Source organism: Pelodiscus sinensis, chromosome 10, assembly GCF_052426305.1.
Source record: "Pelodiscus sinensis isolate ZL-2025 chromosome 10, ASM5242630v1, whole genome shotgun sequence".
NCBI lineage: Eukaryota > Metazoa > Chordata > Testudines > Trionychidae > Pelodiscus > Pelodiscus sinensis.
In genome coordinates, this window is record NC_143061.1 from 11,275,495 (window position 1) to 11,290,249 (window position 14,755).

A 14,755-nucleotide genomic window follows, 5' to 3' on the forward strand; every position below is an offset into this window, starting at 1 on the left:
CCTACGTTGGTTTGGCAGATTCTCTGGTTTGGCACCAGTCAGGTCCCACAGGTGCCAGACAAGAGAGGCTCAACCTGTAGTAAAATGCTAAAGAAAGATCCTATTTTCATTGTTTCCACAGCAGTAAAAATACAGCTAAGAAATGCAAGAAGAAATGCTGCAAAACCAGAATTTTTTTCCAAACAGAAATTTTACCAAGGTTCACAGATTCTTAGGTTTTCCTTTTCATTTCAGACAATCCAGGTTTCCAGCATACTTAAATCATATGTATTATAAATCATTCCTGCATCTTAATGAGGTGCATTTACTAAGTTATACAATTTTTAAGGAACGGTAAAAAAAATTGTTCCTTAAATCTACTGCTATCCAGTATAGAAAAATTATATAGCAATACACTGTGTTCCTTTCATTCTTCAAGAGCGTATTTTCTTCTCCCCCAATACACACATATTTGAGTCTCAATTTAGTATGGATACGATACTAGGATATTTCCTACCCACATTTAGAATATATACAGGCTCTAAAGCATAAAGAGGCAAAGCCACACACCAACATAGATATGTGGGAACACATATCTATCCCATACATCGTAGGTCTGGTCCAATTCACATAAACTAACAGCTGAGCTAACGCTTTCTGTCAAGAAACAGAGGCACAGAAAAGGAATCAGGCATGGAAATCAGCTCTACATAAGATGTGGCTATTCCAGCTTGTGTAAATTGGTGATGCACCAATAATGCTATGCAGATTTACTCCAGTTGAGGACCTACCTCATGAAATCTGCATCTCTCACAGCTGCTCCAACATGTGCCATGTGTGCAGAGGTTTGTTAATCAATACAGTTGTTCTGAGCGATAAGAGGCTGTGATGTATGTTGTATATTTTGTTTTCTTTGCAAGTTGAGCCGAAATCACCTGACAACTAACCTGCACCGTCGGGAGTGATGGTTCCGAGCTTCACGGCTAAGGGATAGCCCATTTCTCTGTAGTGTTCCAAGGCATGTCCGTTTCCCCCACTGCCATCAAAGAACCATTTCCCACACAGCACCGAGCCGTCCGTCAGGTTCAGCCAGAGGTTCTCCCGCAGGTCACACTTTGCGCACTTCCAGCCACTGCCAAGCAGAGGGTTGAAAGCAGTGTCAAAGAAAGAGATCAGTGCTGGAACCCCAAATGCTGATGTTTGAGTCCATGAACAAAAGCCCATGGGAGTACAAGGGAGTCTCATGGCTGGGTCATTGGGCATAGGACCAGCTCCTTGAGTTGCCCCCATGAACCTCAAGTGCCACAACCCATGGGCGGCTCCTGCAACGAGCCTTTTTCTGAAGCGCGCTGCTCATCATACAACAAATAAACCCTGGTGTCCTACCTCGGGGGAATCCTAATACCATTGTCCATCTGTACAAGTGTTTTGGCATGTTTGGATACTTGTAGCTCTTCTTCCCAGGAGTCCGGGTCCTGCTTTCGGTAGGGAGATTTTGAAGTGAGGACTGCATCACAGGCTATTGTTACCTGTAAAAAGAAGCCAAATAAAGCAGCAGAATTAACCCCTCTGACAGCTCTGATAAGGCAAAACTAAAAAACTTCTCTCAAGGGGGTGCTATGTACCATTGGATGTCATGGGGAAATGGGTTCCCAGCTGCCTTTTGTACCTTTGAAAGTCTCCGCCTTTGTAAATAAACTTCCTTCACGTTCTCAAACCAGTAAACAGACCAAGGCACAACCTCAGTTATACCTGTGCAGTAAAGGCAGGAAGGACTGAAGGCAGAATCTAGCGTGGGTAGGACTGAAGGCAGAATCCAGACTTCTACATGCTGACTCAAAAAATGTCATTTGGAAAAATAAGCAAAAGTTTCCTTTAGTTTCCAAGGGGGAAAATACTGATGGTTCTGAGTGGGCCATTGTTGGGATGGGACTAAATGCTAGCTGGCTACTGGAGTTGGAAGGAAAAAAAGCTAAAGGAATTTGAAGTCAAGATTTATGGCCAATTCAAGTACAGTAAAACTCCAGTGGTCCGGCATCCAATGGGCCGGCACTATCTGGAACCCAGAAGTGCTCCAGGCAGCCAGACAATTGGAGCTGCTCTGCCCCCGGGTTCCCCAATTCAGCCGCTGCTGAAACTGACCAGCGGCTGACACAGGGAAGCCATGGGCAGAGCAGCTGTGGTGCTGCCGGGTTGGTCCCATAGTGCCGAGGGGCGCATCCCCCCCACTCGACCTCAGACCCCTTATAGTCCCCCCTCCTGATGGTCCGGCATGTTTGATAATCCGGCACCCCCCTGGGTCCTAAAGGTGCTGGATTATCGAAAGTTTACTGTATATGGAAAGAATTAAGGATCTGAATCAGCAAGATATTTTAGCACATGTATAAGATGACGTCAACATGCACACAAGTTCTTTGCTGAATGAAAGCCATAAACATCAGAACTATAGCAAGGCAGGGACCATAACAAAATATGCTGCTTTAAAAACAAATAGCATGTTTTCCTTGAATTGTCTTAAAACAGGACTTTTTTTACACTATTTAAACTAGCTTAGGTGTTTGCAAGCTATCAACTCTTACCCTGTATACACAATATACCTATGTAGTGTGGGTTTTTTAATGAGTCTACATTGCATATCTTTTACCTGTAATTCCACGTGTTTCTCTGCAAAGACACACTATGAAATAGGTTAGAGCCCAAAAGCAGATTGTGTTCCCTTTTCATGTTAAACACTCTAATATCAAGAGAAATGCTTTTACATTTTGCTTTTTTATTTTAATGAGACCAGTTTGCTTGGATTTTAAACATTTTCATATAGAGTTTATAATCCAACTATTGCAGCAGCATTGTGATAACTTATAGGAACCAGAAAGTGAAACTCACAAGTATGTTTTCGTCGGCCCAGCACAGAAGTATACAAAAAACCAACAGCATCAACTTGGAAGTTTAACTTAAATTATTATAACTGAAAGAACACCTAATACACTAGCTAAGGAATTATTATCAATAAGTGCGTTTTTTAAATAAATATTTAATGTTTTGCCTTAGGCAACCCTGGAGCTAAACTAATGAAACAGATTGTCTTCTAATCTGTGTGTTACATTCTTAGGCTTCAATCCAATAGACCTACTCGTGTGATTAAAGTTCAGCAAGTAGGTAAGTGTCTGTGGGTTTGTGGCTTTTCTTTGGCCTCTGATTTTGGGTACCCATCTTGAGACATTTTGTTCCTGATTTTCAGAAGTGCTGAGCACCCCCATTATAAGCAGAAGTGAATGGGAACTAGGGTTTCTCATTCTCTGAATATCATGGCCTTGGGAACCTCAGATAGCAAAACCAAGATTCGCCTTTGGAAAATAGGGGCCTTCTTTTGTAGATAGATAACAACAACAACAAAATCCAGGAATGTTTGCAGGAGATAATTCTACACGTGACTCAATACTTCTCTACAAAGCACTGCCAAGATTCATATCTGCTGAAGGAGAATTCCCAAGCCTTCAATCCCCATTGCCTGTTTATAGCTCCCTTAAACTCCCCAACCCTCTTCTCAGTCTATTTGGGATGGCCAGCTTCTCTCCCTCCCTAAACATCCTCCACCTTCTCCTCATCACTGGTGCCAATTTCTGTAGCATGTTCTTATCTCTCCACCTGCCTCAGCAACTCACTGCCGCATGCCTCCACTGATCCACACACACACACTCTCTCACTCCTCTTTTAATCGCAGGCCAGGTCTCCCCCTGCCTCAGATATCAGCGTCATGACCTCTCCAACTACCACGCCAACCCCCATTTCCTCCAAGATCACTGAATGCTTATCTGCACGTGCAGACTCCGTTGCTCCTCCAGCTTCATCCTGCTGCTTCTACTTTCCACACCATGCAACCTGCATTCTCTCAGCTCTCTAGTGACCACATCCTGGCCAGACCTCAGGGCAGGTATACTATACAGGGCAATGTCAATCTAAAGTATGCAAGTCCAACTACATGAATAGCAAGTTGCTGTGGGGGCGCCACTGAAGGAAGTCAATGGGAGAAACTTTCCTATTGACTTTGCTTATGCTTTTCGTTCTGGTGAAGTACTAGAGTCGACAAAAGAGCGATTGGCAGTCAATTAAATGGGTCTTTACTAGACCTGTTAAATCGACCCCCAAGGAATTGATTGCCATAGCACTGATCTTCAAGTAAGTGTAGACCTTAGGGTCTCACCACCAGCTTGATCCTCTGTTGCTTTGGACAGTCTGAAACATGCCTTTTCAATGTTTTTCCCCTCTCCAGTCCAACAAGGCAGCCATTAAGATCCTCTTCCTTGCCCATCACCACCTAACCTGGCCCATCATCACCTAACCTTACTAACTTCCTCGTCTCCATCTCATAAAGTGCAAGCTTCCTGCTCTTGCCTGAAAGACCCTGAGTAACTCTGTCATGTGTTCTTGACTGCACCGGTCTCTTTTTGTTTCATCCCTCCTCAACACTGTCAAAGAACTAGTCTCTACATTCCATGGGTCTACGTCTTCCAGCACAGTTTTTACCCTTTCTTCCACTGCCCAGAGGTAATCTGTAAGGTCACTATCTTCTCCCCATTGAGAACCCTCTAGTAGACTAGCTTTGGGGGAGAAGAAAGGAGACACACAGAGCGTACGGGGAAGTGATAGAGAATACAATAGATGGTGGTGTGTGGGAGAGGGTGGAGCAAAAGGAGAAGGATGGTCTAGTGCAAGGGTGGGCAGTAATTTTTGATGGGGGATGGCACTCCAAGAATTTGAAAAGTGGTCGAGGGCCACACTCTTCCATGATATTAATAGAGAACGTGCAGAGTCTGGGATGGAGGTGGCATGCAGAAAGGAGCTTGGGATAAGGGATTGGGGTGCAGAAGGGAGTGTGGGGTCTGGGAGGGAGTTGGATGAAGGAGGCAGTTGTGACCTGGAGGACTGAACTGGGGTGCAGGAGTTTGGGTTGTGACCTAGAGCAGGAGGGGACTGTGACTTAGGGCATGGGATTAGGATACAGGAGGGAGGGCAGAGATGTGTGTTGTGACCTAGGACACAAGGGGATTCTGATCTGGGACACTGCATTGGGGTGCCAGATCTGGGAGAGAATCTGGATGCAGGAGGAGGTAGAGGGTTTGGGTATATGGAGTCGGGAGGCAGGAGGGGGGGGGAGGGTCAGAGTGTTGGAGAAAAGAGGGGCTGAGGTGCCAGAGGCAGGCTCTGGCCAGGAAACTTCCCCGGGTAACTCCCAGCCAGCAGCCCAGCATGTCTCTGAAGCAGCCTCCCTGCCTGCCCTACCCCTGCACAGGCTGCAGGGCCATGTGCATGTATGAATAACTGTGAGCTGGAGGGGAGGGAATATGATGCTTTGCTTCATGGATGCCTGTTATTCAAACAGGTAGTTCCCACTGGCCGGTTTCTGACCAAAAACCAATCAATGAGATTGTGCTGGGTGTGGGGGCAACACCTGAAGCCCCCACCGGGCTCAATTTTAAAAGAGAAATGGCCCGGCAGCCGCTTTTTTGTGGGGCATGCAGGTGAGATGAGGCAAGCAGGGAGCCTGCCTAGGGCTCCCTGCTGCATCCACAGGCCAGATCCAGAGGCTTGATGGGCCGGGTGCAGCCTGCAGGACATGTTTTTCCCAGACCTGGTCTAGTGGTTAAGGCACTAGCCTGGGACAGAGGAAACTTGAGTTAAATTCCTTACTCTACCATAACTTCCTGTGTGACTGTGGGCAAGTTACCATTCTAGTCACTCTGTGCCTCAGGTGCTGGCCTGTAAAATAGGGTACTTCCCTACCAAACAGGGGTACCATTAGAATAAATATGTTAATTGTGAGGTTCTGAGATACAACAGTGATGAGAACCATGGAAGTGCCCAAGACAGGAATGGAGGGGTTAAAACCAAAAACAGATAGTCAAGACAGAGCTCGAAGACATGATAACAGTCTTCATGTATGTAAAAGGTTGTTATGAAGAGAAGGGTGATAAATTCTTCTCCTTAAACACAGGAAAAGTGCAATGGGCTGAAACTGTAGCAAGGAAAAATTAGGTAAAATGTTAGGAAAAACTTTCTAACTGTCAATGTGGTCAAACAAGTGAGCTAGGAAAGTTTTGGAATCTTGATCATTGGACATTTTTAAGAACAGCTTAGACAAACACCTGTCAGGGATGAGGTCTACATAATATTCAGTCCTGAATTTCCACGATTCTAAGAGACAAGACATTGGTCATAGAATACAACAGAATAAATAGAAGAGGAAGAGAAAGAAGGTAAAATAAAAGCAAGAGACTGATGGAGTAAGTCACATTTTTTTTCAAATGTATTCTCTTCCCTTAATTTCCCCTGGCAGGGAAGGAGAGAGAACCTGATAGTGAAAATAATCAATATACACATTAGCAAGCAAACCCCTGTACCCATAAAAGTGAACTTGAGTCATCTCCTACTCTGCCACCAGTAGCACACACTCACTGACCAGTGCTGGCAATTCCTCTATATTTGGTAATGGAATTTCATAATGATCTGGAAATATAACGAGTTTGGCTTCATCTTCATATTCAAAATCATCATTGTTTAAATCGCCATTTGTTTCTAGATCTGCAAAAGAGAGAGAGAGAACGTAAGGAGATGATAAAACTGATAAGGAAACTGGAAAAAAAAATCTTCAGACAGAAATCTGACAATATCTTTAGGGAGGAACAATATCTTTAGGGAGGAAAAACTGAGGAACAAAGTAGCCATCTTGAGTTAATACTCACACACAATCACAGCAGCCATTGTGTTGTTAGGGACACTGCTCTTTGGGAAATAGATAAGATCCTGGTATGCGTTTGGGTTACTCATTAAGATGCATTCTGGTAGGAACTTTCATCTGGGTCTTGACTTTACAAACACTGAGGCTTTGTCTGTACTGAATCATAGAATCACAGAATACTAGGACTGGAAGGGACCTCGAGAGGTCATCGAGTCTAGTGCCCTACCCCCATGGCAGGACCAAATACTGTCTAAACCATCCCTGATAGACATTTATCTAACCTACTCTTAAATATCTCCAGAGATGGGGATTCCACAACCTCCCTGGGCAATTTATTCCAGTGTTTGACTACCCTGACAGTTAGGAACTTTTTCCTAATGTCCAACCTAAACCTCCCTTGCTGCAGTTTAAGCCCATTGCTTCTTGTTCTATCCTCAGAGGCCAAAATGAACAAGTTTTCTCCCTCCACCTTATGACACCCTTTTAGATACCTGAAAACGGCTATCATGTCCCCCCTCAGTCTTCTCTTTTCTAAACTAAACAAACCCAATTCTTTCAGCCGTCCTTCATAGGTCATGTTCTCTAGACCTTTAATCATTCTTCTCTGGACCCTCTCCAATTTCTCTACATCTTTCTTGAAATGCGGTGCTCAGAACTGGACACAATACTCCAACTGAGGCCTAACCAGCGCAGAGTAGAGCGGAAGAATGACTTCTCGTGTCTTGCTCACAACACACCTGTTAATGCATCCCAGAATCATGTTTGCTTTTTTTGCCACAGCATCACACTGCTGACTCATATTCAGCTTGTGGTCCACTATAATCCCTAGATCCCTTTCTGCAGTACTCCTTCCTAGACAGTCGCTTCCCATTCTGTATGTGTGAAACTGATTGTTCCTACCTAAGTGGAGCACTTTACATTTGTCTTTATTAAACTTCATCCTGTTTACCTCAGACCATTTCTCCAATTTGTCCAGATCATTTTAAATTATGACCCTATCCTCCAGAGCAGTTGCAAGCCCTTCCAGCTTGGTATCATCTGCAAACTTAATAAGCGTACTTTCTATGCCAATATCTAAATCGTTGATGAAGATATTGAACAAAGCCGGTCCCAAAACAGACCCCTGCGGAATCCCACTTGTTATACCTTTCCAGCAGGATTGAGAACCATTAATAACTACTCTCTGGCTGTGTCTACACTAGCCACTTTTTCCGGAAAATCAGCCGCTTTTCTGGAAAAACTTGCCAGCTGTCTATACTGGCCGCTTGAATTTCCACAAAAGCACTGACTTCCTACTGTAAGAAATCAGTGCTTCTTGCGGAAATACTATTCTGCTCCCGTTCGGGCAAAAGTCCCTTTTGCGCAAAGCTTTTGTGCAAAAGGGCCAGTGTAGACAGCTCAGATTTGTTTTCCGCAAAAAAGCCCCGATCGAAAAAATGGTGATTGGGACTTTTTTGTGGAAAAGCGCGTCTAGATTGGCGCTTTTCCGCAAAAAGCATCTGTGCCAATCTAGATGCTCTGTTCCGAAAATACTTTTAATGGAAAATCATGCCAATCATGAGTACTGTTATCCAGCTATTATGCACCCACCTTATAGTAGCCCCATCTAAGTTGTATTTGCCTAGTTTATTGATAAGAATATCATGCGAGCCCGTATCAAACACCTTACTAAAGTCTAGATATACCACATCCACCGCTTCTCCCTTATCCACAAGACTCGTTATCCTATCAAAGAAAGCTATCAGATTGGTCTGACATGATTTATTCTTTTCAAATCCACGCTGGCTGTTCCCTATCACCTTGCCACCTTCCAAGTGTTTACAGATGATTTCCTTAATTATTTGTTCCATTATCTTCCCTGGCACAGAAGTTAAACTAACTGGTCTGTAGTTTCCTGGATTGTTCTTATTTCCCTTTTTATAAATGGGCACCATATTTGCCCTCTTCCAGTCTTCTGGAATCTCTCCTGTCTCCCAAGATTTTCCAAAGAGGATAGCTAGAGGCTCAGATACCTTGAGTATTCTAGAATGCATTTCATCAGGTGACTTGCAGGCATCTAACTTTTCTAGGTGATTTTTAACTTGTTCTTTTTTTATTTTATCTTCTAAACCTACCCCCTTCCCACTAGCATTCACTGTGTTAGGCATTCCTACAGACTTCTCGATGAAGACCAGAACAAAGAAGTCATTAAGCATCTCTGCCATTTCCAAGTTTCCTGTTGCTGTTTCTTCCTCCTCACTGACCAGTGGGCCTACCCTGTCCTTGGTCTTCCTCTTGCTTCTAATGTATTTATAAAAAGTCTTCTTGTTTCCCCTTATTTGGTAGCTAGTTTGAGCTAATTTTGTGCCTTTGACTTTCTAATCTTGCCCCTGCATTCCTGTGTTGTTTGCCTATATTCCTCCTTTGTAATTTGTCCTACTTTCCATTTTTTATATGACTCCTTTTTTATTTTTAGATCATGCAAGATCTCGTGGTTAAGCCAACATGGTCTTTTGCCATATTTTCTATCTTTCCGGCACAGCAGAATAGCTTGCTTTTGGGCCCTTAACAATGTCCCTTAGAAAAACTGCCAACTCCCCTCAGTTGTTTTTCCCCTCAGTCTTGATTCCCATGGGACTCTCTGAGCTTACCAAAATCTGCCTTCCCGAAATCCATTGTCTCTATTTTGCTGTTCTCCCTTCTACCCTTCCTTAGAATTGTGAACTATGATTTCATGATCACTTTCACCCAAGCTGCCTTCCACTTCCAAATTCTCAACCAGTTCCTCCCTATTTGTTAGGATAAAATCTAGAACAGCTTCCCTCTTAGTACCTTTTTCAACCTTCTGAAATAAAAAATTGTTTCCAATGCAGTCCAAGAACTTATTGGATAGTCTGTGCCCCGCTGTGTTATTTTCCCAACATACTGGAAAGTTTCTTTCTATATAGTCATACTAATGTGACCTTCCATGTGGACACACTTATTCCACTAGAGAATGGCTGTCTTTGGTTTTGCTAAAACGTCTTTCCATGCAACAGGAACCAAACCAAAAAAGGTACTTATACTATAATAAGAGCATGACCACTGGCTTTATAGCTGTTCAGCTCTAGAATTTAATTTCACATCTTAGATTTCAGCAAGAACACTTTTCCCTAAAGACAAAATAATCAAAGTCTCACATCGCTCCTCTGTATGGTATAACAAACAAATGAGGAAGATGAAATATAGAGAAGCTGAGGCCAACATTTTCAAAAGTATTTTTTCAACTTTGATGCCTCATTTGGGGAGATCCCAACTCGAGCCACCCAGATTTTCAGAGGTACTGAGTAAGGATGTTAAATTTAGACTAATCAACTAATTGAATAGTCGATGCAAATTAGCCGATAAGGGCGCCTCCGCCTTTGAAATGTAGCAAGAGCCCTGATGACTCTTGTTACGTTTCAAAGAGAGAAGCGCTATGGGGAGTATGAGGCCAGCAGGGGACTGCTTGAGTCCCCCGCTTGCTCCATGCTCCCGTGGCACTTCTGCTTTTGAAATGTAGCAAGAGCCCCACTGAATCCTTGCCTCCCTCCTCCACGGAGATGGTGCAGATAGAGGCAGCAATGGGGGAAAGGGGAAGCGACTAGTCGACTATCCAATAAGCATATGCTTGTTGATTAGTCGCTTACACCCCAAGTGCTGAGAACTTGAATCTCCTATTCACTCCCATACCTCCCATTCTCTGCCCCTGGAGTTGTCATTGCTCAGCAGCTCTGAAAATCAAGACCCACATGTCTCACATGATGCCGCACGCCCCAAAATAGAAGTGTACAAAAGCAAAGGGCCTCTCGGGGAAATCTTGGCTGTGATTTGCTCATCCATATGTGGCCAACTTACTGACACAAAGCATTTTGGGTACAGTGAATTAACTTCCCTTCCTACCCAGTAACAGATGAATATAGAATGAAAGCAGCTGATGCGTGCTGCAGAGACTGTTTGCCTGCTCCCATGGAGCCTTCTCATACATGTACGAATACAGAAAATGATACAATGAGATCCAGCTGAAGTGTCCCGTGTATTATTATTATTATCCTCATCATCATCACTACAGGTTGGACCGCCCTCGTCTGGCACCCTTGGGACCCGACTGTCCCGAACAAGGGAATTTGCCAGACCTGTAGAGGTCCCTTTCAACATGGACTGTGCTGCCCTGGACTAGGGCTCTAACCCAGCCCTGCTGCTGCCTACCTGGCCGTGGCTCCCCAGGCCAGAGCTCTGTGGCCAGGGCCAGAGCTCCCTAGCTGCTGCTGGGGTTGGAGCCAGAGCTCTCTGGCTGCCACTGTCGGTCCTTGCTACCACTTGGCCACAGGGGCCAGAACTCCCTGCTGTGCTGCCTGCCCCACGGTGCTCCCCTCCTCCAATACGGGGTTCCCGGGTGAGTCACCACGCTCCCCCTCCGCCGCTACACGGATGTTGCCAGACCAGAGAGTTGTGGTTAAGGGAAGTACAACTTGTGTTATTATTTATAAAGGAAACTCAATGCCCAAGATTAACTGGGTTAACAAGCAATAGCATTTACAGGAGATTTGAGAGCTTTTTGTATCACCTTTTATTTCCCTTCCTTTATGCAGATTTTATAAGATGAAGCCACAGAAAGGAACAGCATAAGGAGAGTGACAAGTAAAACCATGGCTATGTTGCAGTTTTCATGGACATTAATGGCCATTTTTCCATCAACATGATGAAAGCAGGATCCATCTAGACATCATGTTTCTACAGGTCAGACACTACTATCACATGAAGAAGAAAATATCTGCCTGAGACAGTGGACAGGTGACCCAGGTTGGTCCTTATAGGTTCTCAAGGCAAATACATAAATGTAATTGATCTAGCGGAATGTTAAGCAAGCATTGGCAGCAACCACTGCACATGTGAAATATATGAAACCTGGGGAAGCAACCAAGGTTAAATTACACCTCTGCTTATTCACAGAACAGTCACAGGATAAACAGCATCACTATTAACTTCTCTTAAACTTTCATGCCAATACACTTCTATCGGACCTAGAGAGTTCACCTCTAAGAACTACAATAATCCAGGCTCCCCTGAGTCCTAGCAACTTGGGCTCGATTAAAACAGATGCTCCAGAGTGGAGAGACTAACCTATTACTAACTCCCCATCCATTCAATTCTCTCAATAATCCTTTTCCTTACAAATCACTTTCACAGCTGTAATATGGATCACCCAATAACTCCAGCACTTCTTTAACATTTCCTATTTCAACCCCAGATTTTGAAGAAATTCTATGGATCCAAACATAATGCTAAAGTTTTCCCAAAAAGCACCTAACAATAACTTATCTGTTCTTAAAGAGAAATTAAACCCAACAACTTCAATTCACTGAGGTGTGGCAGCAAACCATGCTGAAGTTCAGCAATGCCCAGCCACCTTCCATAAAGTTAAACAGTTTAAACACAAATTGCCTCAAGGTAACTCCAGAATTGTTACACTCCAGTTTCCCAAAGCAGCTAAAATATCCAGCATATACCTACATAGGTGTGGAGAAGACAATTCATCCCATTTGGAGCCTGAAATAACAAATTTCAATCAGCCACCAGAGGGCACTAAAGGATGGCTTATTCCGATGGTTCTCAACCAGAGCTACAACCAGAGGTACACATAACACTGGGGGTACGCAGAGGTCTTCCAGCAGGTACATCAGCTCACCTAGATATTTGCCTACTTTTACAATAGGCTACATAAAAAGCACTAGCAAAGTCAGTACAAGGTAAAATTGCATGCAGACTGTGACTTGTTTATACTGCTCCATATACTATACACTTTAATGTAAATATATTCATAGAGGTTGAACCTCTTTAATCCGAACTTCCCTAATTCAGCAATACCCCCGGTCCAGCATCATAGGCAACCCTATGGGTGCTCTGAAGCTGGAGTATTCACTGGGAAGAACCAGTGGGCTGCAACCAGGAGCACTGCCAGACCAGGGAAAAGATGGAGCCCCAGCAGCCTGAACCACAACACCCTGAAGATGAACAGCAGAGCTGTGGCACCCCCAGGGGCTGGTGACTGGAGTAGGGCAGCTGCAGCTTCCCTGCAGCTGGAACTAGGGAGCCCTGGGAGTGTAGGGGCCAGGAGGTCAGTGCATCAAATCCACTAATTTGGGACTGGTCAGTGGGGTTGCCATATGTCCGGTTTTGAACTGGATAGTCCAGTATTTGAGCTTTCTGTTCAGAAAACAAATTGAAAAAATATAAATGAGAACATATAAATGTCCGATATTTTCTAAATAAGATGTAATGTAGATTGTGATGTAATGTCAAGTGTGTCCGGTATTTTTGTTGAAACCATCTGGCAACCCTACTGATCAGGACCAGGGAGACTCAACCTGTATTTCAGTTCTCAATTAATGTATTTAATAATGATATGGTTAAAATGAGAACGTAAGCAATTTTCAGTGAAAGTATGTTGTGACATTTCTGTACCTTTGTCTGATTTTGTAAGGAAGTAGTTTTTAAGTGAGGTGAAAAACTTGGCATACACAAGACCAATCAGACTCTGGCAAGGGATACAGAAATCTGGAAAGGCTGAGCACCACTGGCTTACCTTGACCATTTCCAATACCTTAAACATCTGTAAAGACTTTTTTTAAAATGTCTTCATTTTATAGATAATAAGGGTGATCAGTTGCTCTAGCATTAATGATCTGCCGTATACAAAACACAATGGCATGATTCTTCTCAGTGTAAGTACCAGACTGACACACACACTTCTCCTAGCTCATTAGGACACTGTGCCCAATAACATTGACCTGACCTGGAGTTGAACCGGTGACCGAGAGGTGAAAGGCTCTTTATCCCATTAGCAATCAATCCCTTGACAATGAGGGCAATAACGCTCTTAAGAGTATCCCACCATTTTAGCTATGGTGAACAAGAAAAGGAGAAGTTTAATATGCCTTTTAAGTCTTTATGTCATGCAGATTGCTACAAGAAATTACATTCTCTCAGTAATTGCCTCAGAAGCCTGACATACTGTCTTAAAAGGCAGCATGACAATAAAAGACAGACTATTCCCTCAGTGCTAGCGAAAGAATTGATTTGTGGTTCTTTGCAAAGAGTTATGCAAAACCAGCACCTTCTCACTCAACACTTTTTCTCCCTGTGACTGAGCTCTGCCAAAGTGACTAACTATTCTGGGTGTCTGACTTTGGGTGAGCAACACCTAAAGGATCCCGATTTTCAGAGGGTGAGTTCTCAGTGCTTTAAATCAGATGTTTTTAAAAGTGTCCAATCGAGCACCTCAAAGTCACTAGTCACTTCAGAAAAATCTGGCCTGTACATGTTTGGAGTTGTTTATCTCAGTGACAAAAAACAACAACCTCTCCTTCCTTTTTATTTCCAGTAACCCTGAAGAGCCAACCAAGCAGAGAGATGACAAATCTGTGTGTAATCAACAGAACTATTAACTATGGTCTATTATGAAAGAACGGGGCCACCCTAGAGTAACTGCGAACAGAATTTGCCTTCCTTAATCAATACTAGGGATTATGAATATGCAGGGAGGAATCCACTTGAATTTAAAACTCAGGTTAGGTTTGCTGAGCCAGCAGTTAAGGGGGGGGGGTCTACTTTTGTTTGTAAATTGAGCAAATTTGATTTAGAAATCAATGTGGCATAAGTGGCAAGGAATGCTGGGAAGCCATTTTCCCACACAATCTCTTCCCGGTGAAGACAGCACTTCAAGATGCCCAAATACCAGGAGCACAGAAACCTCAGTAAACAATGGGTTTACTTTAGATCTGAGATCTCCCACTCACAGCCGGCTTTACGCTGATTCGGCCGATTCCCTAGAATGGGGCCCCATGCCTAAGGGGGCCCCGTTTCCGGGCGCGCGACGCATGCGCAGTGCCCCCCCCCCCGGGCGTGCGACGCATGTGCAGCCCTGCCCCCGGAATCGGGCCCCACGCTTGTTAAAGCCAGCCCTGCTCGCACTGACTCCATGCTGTTTTATAGCTGTTCTGCAGAGCAAATACATTGGTGCTGAACCCACACAGCGCCATG

The 14,755-nt window shown here is 44.0% G+C and overlaps 1 protein-coding gene across 1 annotated transcript in view; it reads right to left on the reverse strand.

Moving 5' to 3' along the window:
- USP13 (ubiquitin specific peptidase 13) overlaps positions 1 to 14,755 on the reverse strand; it is a 92,118-nt gene that overhangs the window by 44,850 nt on the left and 32,513 nt on the right. The window contains exons 4-6 of the mRNA XM_075938035.2: positions 6,437 to 6,558; positions 1,366 to 1,508; positions 927 to 1,111 (exon numbers count right to left, since the gene is read on the reverse strand). Of these exons, the coding sequence (XP_075794150.1) occupies positions 927 to 1,111; positions 1,366 to 1,508; positions 6,437 to 6,558 (450 nt within the window). The remainder of the gene's footprint in view (positions 1 to 926; positions 1,112 to 1,365; positions 1,509 to 6,436; positions 6,559 to 14,755) is intronic.